Genomic DNA, 24,222 nt, shown 5'->3' on the forward strand with positions numbered 1-24,222 from the left:
AATGCCAAGCAGTAATCTCTTAAATTAACATTGCTGTTTGTATGTCATTGATGTACTGTGGTAAGCATTTGGCTCTTTAGGATATTTTGATTTTGAGGTGATTAGATTAACAACTTGACATTTTAATACAGTTTAATACTGCACCGAAATTTCTGATGTTCTTAATTTACAATGCCTGCAATTTAAAGCTATATTCTATATTTGCTTGTCAAAACAAATCAGCATTTAGGCTGTCCTGACTGAATTTTTAATATGGGCATATACAGTGCAGTTTCATTACTAAAAGACTGAGGGAAAGCATAACAGAGAAACTTTAATGGTTATATTAAAGTAATTATTTGTTCTTATTTTGCTGGATAGATGCACTTTTAAACAAGATAGTTAAACTTCAAATTAATTGTAGCATTTATGAAATGGAATTTCCCTAACCTTCCCCACCTAATAACTTGTTTCTCGTGTGACAGTTCATTTTAGAATCAGTACTACTTTTGTATGTACAATTAAAACATTTTGGATAGCAATTTCTGTCTTCTTTCCCCTAAAGATACTACACTTTTTCTCCTAATCAACTTTGCCATAAGGTTGTTTATCTGAATTGGATTACTAACAATAGTTAAATAATAGATCTTTCTGCTGACAACTTAGGTTGTACGAGTTTGCTTGAAAGCATTAAATTGGATGTGTTTTCCATGTGTTAGAATATTCCCTTCAAACATATCCTTCAGCAACGTCTCAAACTTTATTAAGTTGTTTTTTTTTCTTGTCTGCCTCTGCCAACAAAGCTTCATCTTAAACGCAATATGGTTTCAATTTTTGATAAGCTGCTGAATTCTAAAGAATTTTTGGGGCCACCAAATATTTTGGATCATGCAGAGAATATATATTGTAATGTAGTAATTTTGTATTTACATTTGTATGATGTGATAATAGATGTGAATGTTAATCACTGCTTGACTGTTAATAAAATTTGTTTAAATAGATGCTGCACTCTGATTCTTAATGAAAAGAGAAGGTGCCATTGAAAATGATTTGTTTTAATTGAATATTCATTTATGTAGCTTCCAGTTTGTCCTGATATTTGGAAAGATATTACTGGCTACAGGGAAAAAAACATAGATTTAATTAATAATCACTGTTTATATATCTCTATGTAATATACATTACTTTTAGTTTGGCTTTAGCAGCAAATAGGCAAAATTAATAGATTTTGAGATGTTCCTCTCTTACAATTTAATATGAATTGAATTTCTATTTTAGAACAGTTATTTTCCAGTTAAATTATTACATTAATATATCTATTTATATTTGTAACAGAAATGTTGCCATGATTAATATCTGGCATCAAGATATTTTTTGAATGATAAGTGACTTCAAGAAAATCTATTCACTGGATTTTTATCATAGTTGAATTTATTGACACATACAAAAATAAAAGCTTTATGATAACTAAGGAATAATTACACATTTGTTGTCTTAAATAAAAAAAATATAAACTGTAAAAAACTGCACAAGCATGTTAAGAATTCTGACCTATAAAAGAAGGGAGAAAATGTCCAAAATTTGGTTTTCCACAGATCTCTAAAGGCATTGCAAAAAAGATCCAATTTCTACAATTAGCTGATCTGGCTTCCCAATAAATTGGAATTTATAAGTGTTCTTCACAGATTGCATATCCATTTTGGCATTCTTAAGATCCAAATCATGTTAGAGCTGCATAAATCTAAGCTAGAATCTGGGTTTGAATTTGAGAAATACATAGGCAATAATCTGATCTTACTGATTATCAACTCTTAAGTGTTCCTAGCCATTTTCATAAATATACAAGATGCATTGCAGTAGTATTATTTTTTATTTATTCAATTTGTACGACCACCCATCTCACCCAAGTAACTGAGTGGTTCACAGCAGTTAAAAACAAGGAAAAATGACTTGTAAAACCTTCAATATTCAATGTATAAAATACAACATTGGCAACTTTAAGGTTGGAGACCCCTGCCTTAAGTTGGAATCTTTACAAGACCCAGTGGTCTTGGTTGATGAATAGTTAGGTTATTTAGGAACTGGGATACTGTACATAAGACTAAATATTTTTAATGGGTGGTGAGGGGAATGGAACCTGAAACGGGCATACATCCAGGAATATTGGGATAATATGAAGTCTAGTTTGCAAAGTCTAGATGGAAATCTGGGATCTTGAAAAAAATACTTAGAAATCAGCTTCTATATTTTTTGTACTGTACATCACTAACATAAAGAGCCTGCAATTTAATAGTACAGTGATACCTCATCTTACGAACTTAATTGGTTCTGGGACGAGGTTTGTAAGGTGAAAAGTTTGTAAGACAAAACAATGTTTCCCACAGGAATCAATGGAAAAGCGGTTAATGCGTGCAAACCCAAAACTCACCCCTTTTGCCAGCCAAAGCGCCTGTTTTTGCACTGCTGGGATTCTCCTGAGGCTCCCCTCCATGGGAAACCCCACCTCCGGGCTTCCGTGTTTTTGCGATGCTTCAGGGGAATCCGGAAGTCCAGAGGTGAGTTTCCCAGCGAGGGGAGCCTCAGTGAAATTGCAGCATCGCAAAAACACAGAAGTCCTTGAAACCCCACCTCCGGACTTCCATGTTTTTGTGATGCTGCGATTTTGCTGAGGCTCCCCTCGCTGGGAACCCCCACCTCTGGACTTCCGTTGCCAGCGAAGCACCCATTTTTGCGCTGCTGGGATTCCCCTGCAGCATCGCAAAAACACGGAAGTCCGGAGGTGATGTTTCCATGGAGAGGAGCCTCGTGAATCCCAGCAGCGCAAAAAAGGTTGCTTTGCTGGCAACAGAAGTCAGGAGGCGGGGCATCCCAGTGGCGGCAGCTTGAGTTTGTAAGGTGAAAATAGTTTGGAAGAAGAGGCAAAAAAATCTTAAACCCCGGGTTTGTATCTCAAAAATTTTGTATGACTTTTCGAATGATGAGGTATCCCTATATTTTATCCACAAGGCAGAATTAAGTGTAACAAATTGGTTACGGTAAGGGATACTTTCAGGATGTTGCACTTTATGGAGAAATTGCAAAAATCGTGCTCAGTATTAATCCAGAACCAATGGTGTCTTTATCATTCAAAGTGACGCATAATATTCTTTTTAGACAAAAATGAAAAGATGAAGAAACGGAGCAAAAACATGTAGAGGTAGTCTTAAACGTACAACAGTTCATTTAGTAGCGGTCCAAAGTTACAACTATTGAAAAAAATGACATAACCATTTTTCACTCATGGACATTACAGCATCTCCATAGTTATATGATCATAATTCAGACTTGGCAACTAACAATTGTAATGTCCCATAATTATGTGATTCCCTTTTGCAGCCTTTTGATAAGCAAAAGGGAATCACATAATGGGGAAGCCAGATTCACTTAATAACTTAATAGTTACTAATTTAACAGGAATTCACTTAACAGTCATAAAATGGAGCAAAAATCACTTAACAAATGTGTCACTTAGCAACAGAATTTTTGGACTCAACTATGGTGGTTATGTCACAGACTACCTGAATTACAAAGGGGGGGGGAACCCAGTGTTAGAATTCTGGTCAAATGGCTGGAGATTTTCAGTCATCCAAGTCATAATTGTCCCAAAGACAACTGGACTTTCTGGGTTTTACTTAAGAGGTTTGGTTCTCATCCAAGAAGCTTCTTTAGCTCTGGCTGGATGATGGGGAGGATTGGTCAAATTTTGACAGTGGTACCTCTACCTAAGAACGCCTCTACTTAATGAACTTTTCTAGATAAGAACCGGGTGTTCAAGATTTTTTTGCCTCGTCTCACGAACCATTTTCCACTGACAAACCCAAGTATCCGAAACTAACCGGAAAAGGAAGGGAGAAGCCTCTGTGGGGCCTCTCTAGGAATCTCCTGGGAGAAAACAGGGCTGGAAGAGGCAGGGAGAAGCCTCTGTTGGCCTCTAGGAATCTCCTGGGAGGAAATGGCTGGAAAAGGAGGGGAGAAGCCCCTCTGGGGCCTGTAGGAATCTCCTGGGAGGAAACAGCCAGAAAAGGTGGGGAGAAGCCTCTCTGGGGCCTCTAGGAATCTCCTGGGAGGAAACGGCCGGAAAAAGTAGGGAGAAGACTCGGGGGCCTCTCTAGGAATCTCCTGGGAGGAAACGGAATCCACCCTCCCTGTGGTTTCCCCATTGCACACATTATTTGCTTTTACATTGATTCCTATGGGAAAAATTGTTTCTTCTTACAAACTTCTACTTAAGAACTTGGTCACGGAACGAATTAAGTTCGTAAGTAGAGGTACCATTGTACAATGAATATTGTGTGTTTTCCATTAACACAATCATGTGAATTGTGTTCATCCTCTGCAACACCGCCAACCTCGTTCACTATAACACACACAATTTATCTTTATAAATCCAACACGCACAACCTATCTTTAGCTCTCCGGACAAAGTGAAGTACGAATCACGAAACTACAAGTGTATCTTGTTAGCAATGTCTGAAAGACCACAACCAGGTTTGTGCCCATAACCTACTAAAACAAGGAATCAGCTTGACTGGGGAGGAGGGGCTTTGAATGTTTGGATATCCTCTCGCCTTTTCCATCCACCTTAGAAGGCTCCTGGGGCCTCCGCCCCCTTTCCACCAGACTTGCAATACACACACACACCAGCAAAAATAAATAAATAAAATGCAGATCTTGCGAACACTCCGTGGCTCTCGGCCTTCCCCGCTCCCGCCCGCCCTAGCGCGCCTGCTCAATCCTTTCCCGAAGGGAAGGCGGGCGGGCGCGTCCCAGCGTCTAATGTTTGTTTCGAACTTTGGTGCCTGCGCCTTGACCGGCCATCGGGCGCCTGCGCATGCGCCACTCTGCCTGCCTGCCTGGATTCACTGGAAACGGGGAGTTCGCCGTTGTGCCGTGAGGAGATAGAAAAAAAAAGAAAAAAGGGCGGCGTTCGGAGTTGCTAAGCCGTTTCCTCTTTTTCCTGAGCGAGGCCTCCGGTTCGACGGAAGGAACCGGGCCCGAAGCTGGCGAGATGGTCATGGAGTACTTCGTGGAAAGTTTTTGGGTAGGGGCTGCTCCTGCTCGGGAGGGGGCGGTCTTTTGTTGGCTTCAGGAGGGTAGGCTCTGTCACTGCGGTTAAAGCGGCGAGAATTGGGGGCCGGCGAGCTGTGGGAGCCGGCGGCGCCCGTGGCCACTTGGGAGCGGGGTTGGGGCCTGCCGTCGGGTCGGTGGCTAAGGCGGCGGGGGCTGTTTGCGTGTTTGTTTGTCCAGGGAAACGTTGCGGGTTACAGACCGGGGCTCAAGGGCAGCAACGGGGGACGCCGCCTTTCCCCAAGTCACTTTCCTTGCGGGACTCGTGTCCCCCCTCCACCCCGAGGGTCGTTCTTCGGGGTGGGGAGAGAGCCACCTGCTCGGTCGCCCTCCTACCCGCCTCTTCTTGGTCAGCTGGAGGTTTGGCCACCGCGGTCAAGCGAGGACCGTCTTGTGAGGCGACTCGGCCTGAGGGGAAAGTCGGGGGATGAGATTGTTTACTTCCCACCCACTCCGCGAATGAAACACGAGAGCTGCTTCATTCGTTCCCTGGAAGTTTTGATCCAGCAATCTCCTTTTAGGAAGTGTGTTTAATAGGAAAGTGAACACAAGAATCAGGGGCCCCCGATCTGATGTTAGTTGGGGCAAAGATCAGAAGCAAGGTGAGAAAATATTATTTTACTGAAAGAGGAGTAGATGCTTGGAACAAACTTCCAGCAGTGGTTGGTTAAATCCACAGTAACTGAATTGAAACATGCCTGGGATAAACATAGATCCCATCCTAAGATAAAATACAGGAGATAGTATAAGGGCAGACTAGATGGACCAGGAGGCCTTTTTCTGCCGTCAATTTTCTATGTTTATTTCTCTCCTTCCAGGGATTTCTAAAATGAAACTGATCATTTTCGGTAAGGCTTTGGGGGAATTACAATCACTCCGTAGAATTCTGGCTGGGGAATTCTGGGAGCTGAAGTCCAGATATCTTCAAGTTGCCAAGGTTGGGAAACACTGCTGTAGTTCGTGTTGCCCTTCTCGCTTCTTTTCCTTACCTTTATCATTGAGTTTGTGTGTGTGTGTGTGTGTGTGTGAGAGAGAGAGAGAGAGAGAGAAGAGTGTTTTTGAAAAAAGTGACTTTATTGACCAGAGGTCTTCCAACTTGGCCCCTTTAAGACTGTGGGACTTCAATTCCCAGAATTCTCCCAGCCAGCTGTGCTATATGCTTTGCTGGCTGGAGAATTCTGGGAGTTGAAGTCCACAGGCCTTAAAAGTGGCCAGGTTGGAAGACCTCTGCTTTAGACAAAAGCCAGAAAACAAAGGAAAGCTGAAGTCACCAGCTGAAAACTGGTATTGTTATGTACCTTGAGTACTTGAAATTGCTTCTTAGGAAGGATTAGCGGTGTTTCAGAAATAAAGGCAAGCTGATCCTTAAGTTGATCCTCCGGTTTTAGGAAATTGTACATTTACCAGACTCCATGCTTATGTGTATGTGCACACTGACCCGGGAGGAAAACTATTAAGGGGATGCATTTTTCCCTCTCTCTCTTCCTGACTTTAAAATTTAGGAGGAAACTGTATAAGTAGTTATTAGTTGGGCAAGCCATAATCTTAAAACTATGAACAGGCTGCTAACATAGACATTAGCACTGGTTTAGTGTTAATTACTATCTTAAAAATTATAATGAAATGTCTCTGCAGAATTTCAAAAGGACTATGTAAGTTTAGTTGCCAAGTGGATTTGCTTTTCTTGAAAATAGTTGTTTAAAAGTGTACTGGGCTAATGCTGATTAAGGTTGCAAATAGAATGAAACCCATTAAAATAAAAGGAATTTATGAAATTTATATTTAAATAGACATGTCCATAATTATATTGCATATGGTAAAAATAAACCATTTTATCATATATATCTATATATCTATCTCTACATGTATATCATACATACAAATAATATATGTTGGTATATGTATGTGTATATATGTGTGTATGTGTGTATCTATGTAGTTGAGGTTTGAAGAGCCTTAAGATATCTTCCATCATGGAAATTATTTTTATATTCTCATATATATTACATAATTATGTTTACTCCGAAACTACTCCCATTGAAATAAAAGAGGTACACTCCCTGACAACTAACTTGGCTACCTTTTTATTTTGTCAGTACTGATACAAAAGTTAGCATCCACAAAATGACTGCTGCTGCTATGAACAGTACAGGGGTGGGTTCTACTTACCTTTGCCACCGGCTTGCATCGTGATCTTTCTCACATTCCCTCATGCGATTTTATTCTGCGCATGCTCAGAAGGTGGATTCCGCCCAAAACACAGTTGATCAGTTGATCAACTGTGCTTCAGGGAAAGAAATAAAGCTCAGTATTAACCCTGGAGCCGCCCGGGGGGGGGGGGCATTTTTCAAAGCACAGAATAAGGAGAAGTCATCCAAACACAAGAAAATCACCCGAAAAGTAAGAAAAAACATGGCAAGCATGAACCGGCACAGACAGAACCAGATCCACAATGCCAAAATTACATCACCAGTGGGTTACTAACAGTTCAAGTGATCTGGTCCAGAACACACTCCTGGAACTTTCTTGGAGACAAGGTAGCTTTATTCGTGATCATTGCAACTTTTGTGTTAATTCTGCAATTACCTATATGGTGAAGTGACTTCCTTTTTCCAGAATCTGTGAAACTGGGAGGTAAATATTCCACCTATTCACCACCATTTACATAGAAACATAGAAAACTGACGGCAGAAAAAGACCTCATGGTCCATCTAGTCTGCCCTTATACTATTTCCAGTATTTTATCTTACAATGGATATATGTTTATCCCAGGCATGTTTAAATTCAGTTACTGTGGATTTACCAACCACATCTGCTGGAAGTTTGTTCCAAGGATCTACTATTCTTTCAGTGAAATAATATTTTCTCACGTTGCTTTTGATCTTTTCCCCAACTAACTTCAGATTGTGTCCCCTTGTTCTTGTGTTTATGTTTCTGTTTCTGCTTGATGAATGTGGAGCCCTCCCCTCTTTCCCTTTTTTTTTGTAACCACTTTTGATTTGGCAAGAACTGCAACTGTTCCTGTAGAGAGATATTTGATATCATAGTCAATAATATGTAAACATTTTTCTGTTTGTTCTTAGTAAACAAGACATATTTCTTGGGAAAGCTCTTAATTCTAATTTTACTTTAGAACCATTACTGATCTTAGCTTATTTGGGATGGGCAGTTGGTTAGGAATTTTTAGTACTGTATTATTATTTGCAATTTCAACCATAACATCAAAATCTCTCATAATTCTGGAAGTAAACAGTGGCATTACTGAGACGATCTTTTCTGGATTCTTACTATAAGCCAACTTTGACTTGAAATTGTCGATGTTCATATTTCAGTCCAGAGCAGATTGTAGAGTCAAATGAAACAAATATTAATTAATGTTTGTGTTATTTTAGAGGCAGATCTTCATAATGAAAGTGTCTTCTTAATCCTCGTGACTTTCATCATTTTTGTGATTATTTGGATGAGTGTGAAAGAAGTAGTTATTAAACTTGCCTAAAACACAAAGCAAACAGAAAACAGAATAATTAGCAACAAGGAAGAAGGCAAACTTTAAAACCACTGGAAGAAATTCAGTGTAAAATCCAGTATTGAGGTACCAAGTAAATTAAATCAAAGGAACGGGTATAAGATGAAGGAGATTGACTTGACAGTTGGAAATCTTGAATAATCTAGGTATATCTTTTAGTCTAGTGGACTATAAATTGAGTTGCTTAAAACATTCTTGGACCTTAAAAAGGTTAGCATAATAAAACATAATTAGTCAGCTTTTTTACCTGATTAAGTTCCATATGAGGTGCTATATTATATTCTTGGCTTCAGATTTTGCCACAGTTGTCCAGTAGTAGCGCACAGAAATTATGAGGTTTATTTTGCATCGTCTAGAGTAAAGGATCGGAGTAACACAGCGGAAAATAGTAAAATAGTAAGACTGAACAATTTCACTTGCAGTATTTGGATTTGTACTTACATTTAGACATTTATACCCATTGTAATAGTTCTAGTTTAGCCCAATGGATGAAAAGTAAAAAGCCTTTTTTATTCTCTAAAGTTTTTGCTGTGTAGATAATCTTTAATATCTTACAATTTACAGCACATTTTGTTTCCTTACTTGTGGGTGAATAAATGGGAAGTGATGCAATGAATTTAAATAGGTGTTATTGTTGCAGAATAAGCTATGTATATATTATGTACATAATATATATTATACTTTAAAATGATATAGGCAGGCTAGGGTAACCCAGGACTCAGCTCAATAGTATTAATATTACAGTGTAAGGATTCCATCAAGTTATTGTGGTTCACAGGTTGTTTTGTAAAGAAGAATTTTCCTCATTTTAGATTTTTTTGAATTTTTAAATGTTGTGGGATTTTTTTTTCATTCTTAAAACAAAGAACAAGTAAGACAATATAACATGCAAAAGTTATATATTTTGAGCATTCAATCATAGTTTTCATACATTTATTAAAAGAAGAATTCTCTTTGTAGAACAAATCTTTTTCTTATAGCTTATATTAGATATATGAACATTGAATATTATTTGTAATTTTACTATTTTCTAATTTATTTCCCAAGCTACAAAAGACCATGTTTCTATCTTGTTAGTACAAAACCTGAATTGTTGCTGTCCTATTAAACAATATAAATTCAGATACTTTGAGCAAATAAGATAATACGTTTTATCAATTCTGCAAACTTTTGGATATATTTAGTATATGAACAAAACAAGGAGTTCCTGTAATATGTTTCCTGTTTTGTACTGAGAATTTCATCATGGAAATGCTCTTGTCACTTGATAATACTGTTTTCTTGTAGTTGCTTACACAGCTACTTTCATTTCCATGATAGGATCAGATTTAACTAAACTGATGAAGCAAATAATTGGGTGATAAAGATTAATTAAGTTTGCATTTGTACCTACTGTTCTTAATATAATGGCCACAAAGGATTGGAAATAGATATTTTTATTTTAGTTTGTGTTATACATATGATTCTCAAAGATTACATGAAGTTCAGTTTCAAAATGTTTCCATTCAAATAAATTGCTGAAGAGTCTAGCTGAAGACTATATCATTTAAAAAATAGAGGAAGGAACTAGATTAGACCAGACTGAGGTTATTGGGGACACAGTGATCATATTGAACTGGAATTACGGTATACATAATGCAAACACAAGTAAGCAAACAAGTCTTAAAGATTTAGACTTTAAAAATTGACTTCAACAAATTGAAAGAAAGATTCCATGGATAGAAATTCAAACTACTCCGGATTCTAAAGAAACTCTGAAAATGAGATTATATATTGTGCAATATAACACAATGCCACAGAGAAAGAAAAAGAAGAGATCCTAGATGAAACCAGCATGGGTACATTAAGAACTCTCTGATAAACTGAGAGGTAAAAAGGACAAGTATAAAAAAATAAAAAGAGGGTCACATAAGCAAAACAGAATTCCAGGAAATAATCCAAATCTGCAAGGACACAGTCAGGAAAGCTAAAGCTCAGAATGAACTTAAAACAAATGCCAAAATTAATTTTAAAAAGTTTTTTCTGTAAGTAAGAGGAAAAAAGTCAAGGAAATGATCAGTCCACTGATTTATTTATTATTTATTTTATTTTATTAAATTTATATGCTGCCAAACTCCCAAAGGACTCCAGGTGGCTTAACAGCAGAATAAAATATTTAAAACATTAAAACAATTTAAAACCCATAGATATCATTCCATAGCTGGATCTTGCCAATTACAACCGCAAGATCAACGGCCCCAGGCTTGCCAGGAAACCAGGTAACAGCTTTTCGGAAGACCAATAGGGTGGGAAAAGTCCTGATCTCCGGAGGTAATTGGTTCCAGAGATCCAGGGCAGCCACAGAGAAGGCACTCTGTGGGCCCACCAGCTGACATGATCTGGAGGAGACCAACCCTGTGGAATCTTACTGGTCTCTGGGAGTTGTGTGGTCTCGAAGATAACCTGGCTCTAAGCCAGTGCTTCTCAATTATTTTCTGTAACTTATGACTCCCCCCCAATGAATAAACATTTCGTGCCCCCTCAACTCTCCACTGGAACAATGGTGTGCAATATTTGGCATGTTTTTGCTGGAAAAACACAAGTGGCTTATCAGTGTGATTGGGGTGTAAAATGTGTTTAAGTGATGCCTTAATGTATTTGGCTTCATGCTGTTTACTGCCAACCTTTTTAGACATACCGGTCTTTCCTCGTCTCCCACTGTAGACACAATGAAGCCAAGTGCTATATACGCTTCATCATATTTCCCTGTCTTAGCTTTTGTGAAAGTTACGTTTGTCTCATTAGCTCCATCTCTCTCTTTTCATCCCTGTTAAATATTTTCCCATGGTGTCTCTTAAGGGTTTGTTATCTGCACTTCATATCTCCTGCTCTGTGCTGTGTGCTATTGTTTGGTGCAAAAAAAAACCCCTACTCCCTGCGGCAAAAAAAATCACATTCACTGGGGCCATGTGTTCCCCCCCCCCGGCATCACTCGGCCCCCCTCAGGGGGCTCACCCCACTATTTGAGAAGATCCTACACCCATGATGGTGAACCTATGGCACATGTGCCACAGGTGGAACGCGGAGCCATATCTGCTGGCACGGGAGCCATTGCTAAAGATCAGCTCCAGCATGCATGTGCACTCTGGCCAGCTGATTTTCAGCTGTCCATTCCCCCTACTCTCCCAGGAGTCTCCAGTTCATTTTGAGATAAGTAAAAGGCTTGTGCAGAGGCTCTGGGATGGTGTTTGTGCCCCCAGAGGGACTCTGTGGGGGTGGGTGAGGGCCTTTTCATCCTCCCCAGCCCTAAGAAAGCCTCTGGAGGCTGGGGAGGGCAAAAACCAGGCCATCCGGTCCTACCAGAAGTCAAGAAGTAGGCTGTTTCTGGCTTCTGGAAAGCACCCAGAGGGGCAAGGAAGGCTATTTTTGCCCTCCCCAGACTCCTAGAAAGCCTCTGCAGTCCAGGGAGGGTGAAAAACAGGCCCACTATACCATCACATGCCAAAAGAGGGGGAGCGCTGAGGGGAGTGCGTGCTGGGAGTGGGGCACATTGAATTATGGGTGTGGGCACGAAACCTGTGTGACACCCCCCCCCATGCTCCCCCCAACTTTTGGCACATGACAGCAAAAATGTTAGCCATCACTGCCCAACATCATTTCCAACTGTCTAATCTCTGCTTGAAAGTCTCAAGTGAAGAAGCTCTCACAACTTCTGAAGGCAAGCTGTTCCATTGGCTGAATGTCCTCACTGTCAGAAAGTTCCTCCTTATTTTTAGGTTGAATCTCTCTTTGTCAGTTTCCATCCATTACTCCTTTTCTGGCCTTCAGATGCTTTGGAAAATAGCTTGACCCCTCCTCTCTGTGGCAGCCCTTCAAATATTGGAACACTGCTATCATGTCACCCCTGGTCCTTCTGTTCAGTAGACTAGCCATGCCCAGTTCCCACAACCATTCCTCATATGTTTTAGTTTCCAGTCCCCTAATTATCCTGGTTGCTGTCCTCTGCACACTTTCTAGAATTTCAACATTTTTTTTATAGTGCGGTGACTAAAACTGGATGTAATACTCTAGGTGTGGTCTAACTAAGGCTTTATAGAGTGGCATTAGTACTTCACTAGATTTATATTGTATCCCTCTGTTAATGCATTTTAGGATGGCATTGGCTTTTTAATGTGCCACTGCACACTGCTGGCTCATGTTTAGCTGGTTGTCCACTAGGACTCGAAGATCACTCTCAGAGACCAGGTGGATTACATCCCAGGATTCTGAATAGTCTGGCAGATATGAATCAAATCCTTCTGAGGAGCTGGAGTATAGGATAACTACTAGAAGGGTCATTCCATGTCAAGTGGTCTGGATCCATGCTTCATCAAAATTTTGATGAAATTTTGTGCAAACATGCACATATGTCCCCAATGAACATTGGTAAAATGTTATGTTACCTAATGCAATACTTGTGGAAATATAGTCACTTGTGTGACCCCCCCTACCGCAACCTTCTACAGTATGACTCTGAGGTTCCAATATTAGGGCTCAACAAAAGGTTAAAGTTTGGCTTCTCATATCTCTGGAAGGAAAGGTATGAGAAATGTGAAACTTTGTGCATGATAACTTAGCAACGTAAGGTTTTCAAATATAAATTTTCATTCTCCCACTGCTTTCCAATATTTTACAAATTGAGTGACATATCTTACAAAAGGTGATGTTTTTGTAAAAACACCAATAATAGGGTATTTTCAGCCCTCATTTACCAAAAAAGACCTTCTGGAAACACTGTTAAGTCAATTTCCTTAGAAATTTCATGTTTCAAACGCCCTAAAAAGTAAGGTTGGTTTTTCATCGCTAACCTAAAGCCCTAAAAATAGGGACAATGTTGAGGATGTTGCTATTTTGAATCCACAATTGATATCCATTGTACGGAAATGATAGGGATAGTTGGGATGATCCAGAAAACATTTTTTTAGACCCTTGATTTCTGATCTGGCAACTGAACAATGTAAGCTATATTGCAAAACAAAGCAAAAACTAATCCAAATGATGTTTCATTATTGAGAAGACAGTTTCAATTCACAATATTTATTTTTAGGGAAAAAAGCAACCTAGAACTAAGAAGAAATTTCCTGACAGAACAATCTGTGGAACAATTTGTCTCCAGAAGTTGTCAATGCTCCAACACTGGAAATTTTAAAGAAGAGATTGGACAACATTTGTCTGAAATGTATAGAGTTTCCTACCTAAGCAGTGGGTTGTACTACTAGAAAACCTTCAAAGTCCCTTTTAACTCTGCTATTCCATTCCATTCCATTGAAAAAATTTAAGTCTCATTACAAAAAGTGTATTATAGGAATTTAAGATCTTGCATATTTTATCTCTTTGTGTACATGCATAAATTTACTACATAAACACAGAAAACAACATTGGAAAATTTCCTCAAAGACATCTTCTGACTTTCATATTAAATCTTTAATCACAGTGGTGTAGGAACCTTGCTACTTTACTGTGTAATTTGAATGTAAAAATAACTAAAGATCTGGAGTTTTCAATACAGACACTGGGCAATATTTTCTGCCATTTATGGTCAGCATCAGTGCCAGTTTCAATAAATGAAAAATCTGCTTGTTTGGATTATCTTTGGGATCCAAATCCTTAATTATAAATGAGGAGTGATTATATATTCTGCTTCTATTTATATGCAAATAGAACATGAACCTAGATTCTTCTTAAAGTAAGTATTGTCAATAACAACATGAATACTGCTAGGGCTCTCAAGCCTGGCGTTAATGAATGCAACCCTCTAATTTTCTGTACCACACAACAATAGTTAGAGAAAATCCTGCAAGGGTGAGGAATATTCCAAAAGCAAATGTCATTGCTCCCTCCTCATATATTGGGGATAACAAGGCCAGGGCAAACTAGATGAAGACTGCGACCGAAAATGCCTGCCTGCTCATCAGTGGTTCTGAAGAATCAAATAAACAGTGCACGTTTAGATTGACTATGCAGTTTACTGTATAACTTAGTACAATACAGATCCTCTCTTGGAGTGCTAATAGTGAGGAGTTGCAGCAGTGGTAGTGGGAACAGGCAAGAATGGGCCCTAGCTATGGCCTCAGTACGTGGCTGTAAATTTGTTTGTTTGTTTATTTATTTAGTCAGTCAGTCAGTCAGTCAGTCCAATACATAATAATACACAATGGAGATTATAGTGGATATATTCGAAGTGAAATATATCAAGGAGACAATAGAGGAGAAAATATAGGAATAAAATATATCAATGAGAGCATAGAAGAAAGGATATAGGGATAGAAGAGAAAAGATATGAGATACAGGAGAGACAATAGCACAGGGGACGGGATACAGCCATTCCTCAACCTCCCCTGTCCTGTTTCTTCATAACCTTTCTCAACCTTATTATCCTGGAGGAATCCTTGAAATAATTTTCTGGTCTTAATGATCTCCTGCATAAATATCATATCTATTGCTAACATGGCAGGACAGGGAAAGTTTTAAAAAGTTTATAGTGATTTGTTTTTTCTAAAAAGTGTACTTCAGTAGCTGAGACATGGCAATTGGGAATGAATAGGCCCAAGATGGGATTACTCATTTTAGATTCCTAAGGCAAAGGAAAGATCTTAATAAGGGGACATTGGTAGGATAAATAAAAGGCAGATAAATACCTTAAGGTTCAGCTCCAGGGAAGCTGGTGGGAAATTACTTCTCCTTACAATTCCAGCATTTTCACATTTAGTGGGTCTTCAGTAGACCTAACTAACAGCTTCATTGTTTGTCATTACTTTTTGCACAAGGACCATTTCTCATACATTTAAACTACTGCCACTATCTCAACAGTCATCCTGCATCTATCTTCATAGCCTTAGTAGTCAAAGTAAAATAATAAATAAATAATTAACTGCTTCATGGTAAAATAAATTGATACATTTTATCTTTCATGGCATATCACAATTTTCATTTTCTTTATCTTGATTCACTAGAGACTTCTCTATGAAAAGACTTCAGTGTTCTGAACGTTGAGCAAACCAACCAGTCTTCATGCGGCATTCATTATCTTTTAAGTTTGATTTATAATATATTGTGTGAATGAGTAATTGGTTAGATAATTTGATGGGTGTATATATGAAGCGGGAAAATAAGTAGGTGGTGGTTGTATCTTTATTAAAATATGGAGCCTGTAAGTTTAATCCTATTTAATGCATATTAATAAAGCTTTGTTTATTTTTAAAAATGCATATTTAAAATATAAGTTTCCTAAATTATTATTGTCTCACTACAGCTGTATCATGTATGGGTAGCTCTTGTATAGCAACTACAGTTGGGACTGGCAACTCATTAGGTAAAGCAGTTGCTAAATGAAACTACAGTTTATGATCCTACTTCAGTTCTCTTTTGGCTTACAAATCTTATACAAGAAAAGTGACTTCAAATCCAAACATTCTTTTTAAAGAGTGTACAAGATTGCATATAATGCGCCGTAAGTTTGCATCTGTTTGGTTGTAACTCTAAATACTGTATTCTCTTATAACAGTGTTTTTTTCAAGCTCTAGAACTGTAAGGTTTGATGAGAACTTGATGGGGTTCCCCAAAATCACTTAAGTTCAATTTTCTGTCATTGGAAATTTGCCTTTTTAATATTGGATGAATACCATTACCTACAAATAATAATCAGGTCTCAGGACACCACTTCATTCTGGTTTTGCTGCCAGTTTTGTTTTTATTTAATGGTTTTAATTATTTGTTTTATGCCTTATATGAACTGTGATGTTTTCATTTTAATCTAGGGTGAAAGGAATAATGGCTTTGATGTCCTTTATCATAATATGAAACATGGCCATACATCTACAAAGGAATTAGCAGATTTTATAAGAGAAAGGTAAGTGACCTTTTTAGCTCATTTTTCTTGATCTATGCAGAAATTGAAAGAGTGCATTCCTTAAAGCAGCTATGCTTAATTTGGATGCTTTCCAGACCAACTTCTAAGCATTCCGTAATAACAATGCTGGCAGAAAATTCTGATTGTTGAAATAAACACATCAGGTTTTAGGAATAGTTTTGTGGTTCTTTCTTTAAATACTTCTCATTGTGTTTCATATTGTGTTAACACAATTATATAATGCATTATTATTTAATTAATAATTGTATTGTTTAATGTATTGTTCTAAACCTTTCTAGAAATTAATTTATGGTCCTGTTTCCATGACATAGTTCACCTTTCATTTACTAATCCGGTCAGCTTTCTCTACTATTGAGTTAGTTTGTAATCATATTGAGTTTAAATTTTCAGTCATTTTTATTACAAATATGTGCATTCATCTATATATTTCTCTATATAGAAATAGATATTTTTAGATGGTTTCGCTTTTTACTCTCACTGAGGTTTGTATATTTTAAATTTTATGGTAATTTTTCATTTTTAGAAATTATTTTAAATTATTTATCTGTATATATTTGTTGATTATTTGATGTACACCACCAGTGTAGTTTTTTTCTGAAATGGGCAGCCATATAAGTGTGATTTGTAAATAAATAAATAAATAAATAATAATAATAATAATAATAATAATAATAATAATATAACACTCTGGATCACATGACTTAGTGAAGTCCTATCCACAGCAAGCAGGAAGTTCCTGCGATAGTACCTCATGAGTCTCTTCATAGGAAATATTGGCGAGATTTCATCATATCACTCCAATGGCTAGACAGGCAGGAATGGGTGGAAAACGGGATATAGAAAAGAAAAAGTAAGGAGTCAGCACTTCAAGCACTAATTCCAATCAAGGTGAACTCACTCCTCTTCCTTTAGATACCATCTCTATAAATAGTCACTATTACACTATTTTCCCAATATTTCACCTATTAGGGCCAACATCCAGAAATAGTCTATAGAATAATATACTTACCTGCTGTGTGCCTTGCAAGAAAAATAAAGCCTTTAATGAAAGCGTAAAATTGACCAAATGACTCGGCCATCCCAAAACATAAGAGTTCCAACAATAAACATAAGACAACCTGGAGGTGTTGGACGATAACATAAAAAAGGAACACCTAGGACATCAGACACAAGATATATAGAATGCTGGTGAGCATAGTTCCCTCTAAGCTGAGAAGTGAGCAATCGCTCACTTAAAAATCATCATCAACTCAGAGTTTTCCAAACCTGCCCAGAAGCCGAGAGGGAAAGAGTGAGAGGGAAGGAAAGAGAGAGGAAGAGAGGAAGAGAGGAAGAGAGAGAAACAGAAAAAAGAGAGGAAGGAAAAGAGAAAGAAAAAGAATGGGAGTAAGGAAGAGAGAAAGAAAATCAAAATCTAGTTTGAAAGTAGCTCAACTATTTAAGTGGCATTTTGATATTGATAGAGTTGCCCTATTATGAGCTCACTGTTATAGACACACAGTACAGTATTTTATTTTGAAATTCTCTGAGGCAAAACAGGGTGGGTTTTTTGTTTGTTTGTTTGTTTGTTTATTTATTTATTATTTCTGTGCCGCCCAGTCCCAAAGGGACTGCCGCTCAGACACTATACTTTTCCGCCCACCCCAAAAGAAAATTAGAGGGAACACTGCTGGTGAGACTACATTTGGAATACTGTGTTCAGTTCTGGAGACCTCACCTACAAAAAGATATTGACAAAATTGAACGGGTCCAAAGACGGGCTACAAGAATGGTGGAAGGTCTTAAGCATAAAACGTATCAGGAAAGACTTAATGAACTCAATCTGTATAGTCTAGAGGACAGAAGGAAAAGGGGGGACATGATCGAAACATTTAAATATATTAAAGGGTTAAATAGTCCAGGAGGGAAGTATTTTTAATAGGAAAGTGAACACAAGAACAAGGGGACACAATCTGAAGTTAGTTGGGGGAAAGATCAAAAGCAACATGAGAAAATATTGTTTTATGGAAAGAGTAGTAGATCCTTGGAACAAACTTCCAGCAGACGTGGTAGATAAATCCACAGTAACTGAATTTAAACATGTCTGGGATAAACATATATCTATCCTAAGATAAAATACAGAAAATAGTATAAGGGCAGACTAGATGGACCATGAGGTATTTTTCTGCCGTCAGTCTTCTATGTTTCTATGTTTCTATCTATGCTTCTACTCAACTGAGAGGAGAAGCATTTCACTTGGTGTCCAGCTGTTTGAGCTATGCAATGATTTAAGATTCCACTGTCACACATGATGACATCTTTGACTTGCATCGTTATTTTCATCTTGCTTGTGTGAGGTGGTCTTAACTGTTTCCAAGGCTTTCTCCAATTTTTCTCTCTGCTGTGAATAGGAGGGAATCCTTCCTATACTTGACCTGAGTGGTACTCTAATCTGATTTGGCCTGCACAGATTAAGATGAGATCTGGTTCCTATTTCACATAGGGTTGGTTATAATGAGGGAGTTATCACTCGGTTCTGGTTCTTTCTTGAGTCTGAATAATAATGCTGGCAAGAGGATTGTTCCTTGGAGTCAGGCTATGTGTAGCTTACTTTCTTCTGGTTGGTTAGGTAAAGCATTTGCCTTGTGGAGAGTGAGTCTTTTTTTTCTGTTGTTGTGTCATAGAACTAGGGCGAAGAACCATTTCCTTTTACCCATTTGATGAATGGGGCTTTTGGGGGACAGGCTGATCTTCTTAGATGAGATTGGAAGTTGTTGGCATTATTTTCTTTTTTATTTTCTTTTTAAATTTACATTAACATTAACAATTTAAATAGAAAATATTATGTATGTACGTGTATCCATATTTTTATTACCATATTATTCCTGTTTTATGAATCTTTTGAAGAAATAAATTCTGTAAAATATATTAAAGTAAATGAAATGTGGATTAATAAACTAAAAAACAAAGTTATCACCCAAACTACTAAGACTTTAATCTAACATGTTATGCTAAATATTTCTAAAACAAAATTTAAACACGTTTTGTAAGGGAAGGACTACTTATATAATTTAGTTCACAGTTGTTGTTTGCTAAATTTTGAAACTAATGCCAAATAAGAAATTTGAGGTGAATCAAGAGAATAGTTCTCAGCAGAAATTGATTTCCATCTCTTCAAAACAAAGCAAAGCCACATGACTGTCCACTGATTGCTACTTTTTGTAATCTCTATGCTCTCTTCTGCTAAATTATAAACACTGAACAGGTTTTGTCAACAGATTTTGTAAAAATATAATTTATGTCTCTGCCATGAGATATTACATAAGAAGATATTATATAAGAAGTATTGTAAGACTCACTGGATGTCTGATTACCTGAGACATTCAGTTTTCTAACATTGGATATAAAAGCAGTGCACACATCACAGTGGAATATGTTGGCAGTCTCCAAACTATTGCAGTTCGTAAGATAGGAGATAAAAATTGGGTAGAGAGAAGGTTATTTCCTTGTAAAATATCTTTCTGAAGCAATCCTGTCTATCTTTTATGATTTCAGTTGTGATATTGTTAGCATCTTTATTTCTTTTATTATATTAAGAATGGATTTTCATATAATACTGTATATTTAAATATTTGAGAGAACCAGTTTGGTATAATTGTTAAGGTACCAGGCTAGAAACTGGGAGAATTTTAGCCCTGTTTTAGGTATAAATCTAGCTGGGTGGTCTTCGTTCACTCACTTTCTTTCAGTGGCAAATCACTTCTGAAATCTTGCTTGGAAAACTGGCAGGAATTTGTCCCAATAGTGTACAGGAGTCAAAACTGACTTGAAAGCAATTGATAAGAATTGAAATAAGTTAGTTAAAATATGCCTGTATAATAAATCTTCTGATGTAGGCCAACGTATCTGCTACCATAGTGGCAAAGAATTTTGAAAGTCCAAACAAAGGCAAGTATAGACTAGACTAACCCTTAATTAAATTCCAGTGTACAAGAAATTAGTATAAGTACCAAGAACTATTTTCATTATACCATGTCCTCAAGAATGTTTCATAAATGGATTTTTTTTTTAATATTTGCAAAAATTGAGTCATAGACTTTTATATTAATTATTTTACATAGTACTGAAGAATTCATCTCCCTCAAATAACATTGTGTAAGTAAAATTAGAAGTTTCTAATACAGAAATCTGTACAACTGGATAGTATATAAATAACTGTATCAGCTCCAACTGTTTTCTTTTTAGAGTTGTATTTGGAATAGCATCTGTAACTTGAGCAAGATAATTAGACTCACTTCCCCCCCCCCAAAAAAAAGAGGGTAGAAATGTCTTTGCATCTTATACAGTGAATATTGCGATGGGGGATGGGGATGCCAATCAACTGTTCTAGAATGGGCCACGGCTGTGGTGGTGAACAGGCTGTGGGTGGCAATGGTGAATGGGCGGAAGTGAACATGTGGCAGCGAATGAGACAGATGAATACTGGATGGATCCTGGCTTAGCTCTTTGCACCTCCGCCCTTTTTATTGAGGCCTATCCCCTCTGGAAAGCTGAAAATCGGCTGGCCAGTGTGCGCATGCACGCTGGAGCTGATATAGGACAATGCCTCAAGCGCCCTCGGATATAGCTCCATGTGCCACTTGTGGCATGCATGCCATAGGTTTGGCAACACAGTTTTAAGGGATGTCAGTGTCAGACTCTCACAGATGCCTACCCCTTATCCATCATAAGACCCTCACTTGACACGCCGACGCCTGGTCTATCACAAGACCTACTGACCATACGAAGCCCTTATAAACAGGTACACTGACACTGACATTCCCTAACCTCCACTGAAGATGTTACCTAACATGGAAAATAAATGTTTGGAAACCAACCCCCTTCACTCTCATTCTGTGGATTTCGCCAGGCATGGGGGAACTGAGACACCTCCCCCAGGCTTCTATATTTTATGTTTGGTATGTATGTGTTGTATGGTTTTAATTGTTGGGTTTTATATACTTTTCTTATATATCTAATATTAGATTTGTTTACTGTTATATTGTTTTCATTATTGTTGTGAGCCTCCCCGAGTCTTCGGAGTGGGGCGGCATACAAATCTAATAAATTGAATTGAATTGAATTCTATAAAATACCTATTTCACACATTGACGGTAATATATATGATTTCTGAAGGGTATAATTTCCTTTAAATGTTTGGACAGAATTTTCTACATCACAGGCTGAGTAATGAATGTGGCACTTGGCTCATCTTTTGTTTTACAACTGTTTGTAAAACAAAAAGTAAATTAAATCTGGAACCTTTCAACCCAAGGTCTTTACACAATGTACTTTTCAAATACTTAAATGCCTTTTAATATTCCTCTGTCCCCTGAACTATTTACATTAATTATTAAATTTGTAAGAGTGATTCCTAAATTGCAGCTCAGTGCCTTGGAGCAGTGTAACAAACCAAAGGGGGAACTGTGGGATATTTTAAACTTTTATGACTTTAAAGCAGGATTTGACAATGTCATATTTTTGTGAAGCTGGGTTTTCAGGACTGCTGTGACAAAAATCAGTGTTGAACAGGAAATGTGTGTGGTGATGTTTAATGCAATTCCAGATTTGAGAATGAGAAACAAGAAGTACATCTGTTACTAAGTAATTGTGGTTATTTAAGAAGGAAATTAAAATATTTTTAAAAAGAATTTATATGTGCTATTTTTTGAAACAGTTGTTAGGTTATAAATACTTATCCTTTTGACCTAATTGTTTAATAAACAGAATTGTTAGCTAATTCATTTGGCCTAAGAGCATCATGACAGAATTATTATAATACTAGGAGTGTGGTGAACTGAGAAAGTTTGGGAACCCTATATAAGGATTGGCACCCTAACAATCTATAATAACTCCAAACTTAACTTCTTAAAGTTAAGAAGGTTTTCACTTCTTCCTTTTAGGATATCTAGCCAGATGAATCACCTCTATTTTAGAGTAATGAATCTGGTCTAACAAGGGTATCCATTCTAAATCCCAGGTATTTTGTTTCTTGGAAACCAAGAACACACCTAGAGGGTTAAGAATTAGATAAGCTTTGTGGAGACTTCCCACCACATGCTTTACATGTTCCAGATGCTTCTCTCAGCTGCAAGTACAAATAATCAAATCATCTACATACTTTCCATGCTACTATCTTTGACCAGACAATATCTGATAGACGAGCCTCAGAACTGTTTCAGAAGACAGATAAAAGTCCAAAAATAATTTGTGTGAAAAAATTATAGGTTAGAAAAGGCAGCCTGAATTTTTTTCAAGAGGAATCTTCCAGTATTTCTTCATGGAGTTTAAGATAAATGAGTAGGAAATAAATGGATGAATACACATACGTGCACCTGGGGTGGGGTGGGATGGGGAGATTGAACCAATCAATCAAATCCTCTATCTTTGGACAATAATTAACTCTCAAACTAACAGTGTTATTTCTTTGCCTCATGACATTTGGAGCCAGTGCAGTGGGTGTTTTGTTTACTGTTTGCTATTGGAAAATATTCTTATTCACAGTTTCAGCATTTTCGTAGTTTAAATTTCAGTATGTTTAAAAAGCCCCTCAAGGGCAAAACATTAGACATAGAAACATAAAAACATAGAAGACTGACAGCAGAAAAAGACCTCATGGTCCATCTAGTCTGCCCTTATACTGTTTCCTGTATTTTATCTTATAATGGATGTTTATCCCAGGCATGTTTAAATTCAGTTACTGTGGATTTACCAACCACGTCTGCTGGAAGTTTGTTCCAAGGATCTACTACTCTTTCAGTAAAATAATATTTTCTCATGTTGCCTTTGATCTTTCCCCAACTAACTTCAGATTGTGTCCCCTTGTTCTTGTGTTCACTTTCCTATTAAAAACACTTCCCTCCTGAACCTTATTTAACCCTTTAACATATTTAAATGTTTCGATCATGTCCCCCCTTTTCCTTCTGTCCTCCAGACTATACAGATTGAGTTCATTAAGTCTTTCCTGATACGTTTTATACTTAAGACCTTCCACCATTCTTGTAGCCAGTTTAATTTTGTCAATATCTTTTTGTAGGTGAGGTCTCCAGAACTGAACACGGTATTCCAAATGTGGTCTCACCAGCGCTCTATATAAGGGGATCACAATCTCCCTCTTCCTGCTTGTTATACCTCTAGCTATGCAGCCAAGCATCCTACTTGCTTTTCCTACCGCCTGACCACACTGCTCACCCATTTTGAGACTGTCAGAAATCACTACCCCTAAATCCTTCTCTTCTGAAGTTTTTGCTAACACAGTGAACATATTATTAAAAATATGGGGATGGAGATGAAAGCTGGAATCAATATTGGAGGTTTAAAGCATAATGAGTGAGATATGCAGATTATAATATCTTATTAGCCCCAAAGAAAGAAGGCTTATCTTATTGCTAAAGTAAAACCTAAGTTTAAAATGTGCAGGTAAAAGTTCAGTATGAAGAGGGAATGTCAATCTTAGATTCCATTCAAAAAGATCAGAATTTTAAAAATAATCTTACATATGGTTGTGAAAGCTGGACAGTGAGAAAGAAGAAACATATCGTCAAATTATAAATTGCAAGATGGTTGTTAAACATAGGGGACTGCAGAAAGAATGACTCAGTCAACCTAGACCAAATAGAGTGATTCTTCCCTTGAAATAATATCAGCAAGCAGAAGAAAAACATACTTGGGCAGTGATGAGAGCAAAAGATAGAAGTATGATGGC

The 24,222-nt window shown here is 37.5% G+C and overlaps 1 protein-coding gene across 2 annotated transcripts in view; it reads left to right on the forward strand.

Annotated features, from left to right (window-relative positions):
• Positions 1–4,918: 4,918 nt before the first annotated feature.
• The window catches only part of FCHO2 (FCH and mu domain containing endocytic adaptor 2), a 75,313-nt gene continuing 56,009 nt past the window's right edge, over positions 4,919–24,222 (forward strand). Inside the window, exons 1-2 of one of the 2 annotated variants that reach the window (XM_070743139.1) lie at positions 4,919–5,059; positions 16,387–16,478. In XM_070743139.1, the coding sequence (XP_070599240.1) occupies positions 5,027–5,059; positions 16,387–16,478 (125 nt within the window). In that variant the 5' untranslated portion in view covers positions 4,919–5,026. The remainder of the gene's footprint in view (positions 5,060–16,386; positions 16,479–24,222) is intronic. The other variant, XM_070743138.1, reaches the window with a different exon arrangement.

Source organism: Erythrolamprus reginae, chromosome 2 (genome assembly GCF_031021105.1).
Source record: "Erythrolamprus reginae isolate rEryReg1 chromosome 2, rEryReg1.hap1, whole genome shotgun sequence".
NCBI lineage: Eukaryota > Metazoa > Chordata > Lepidosauria > Squamata > Dipsadidae > Erythrolamprus > Erythrolamprus reginae.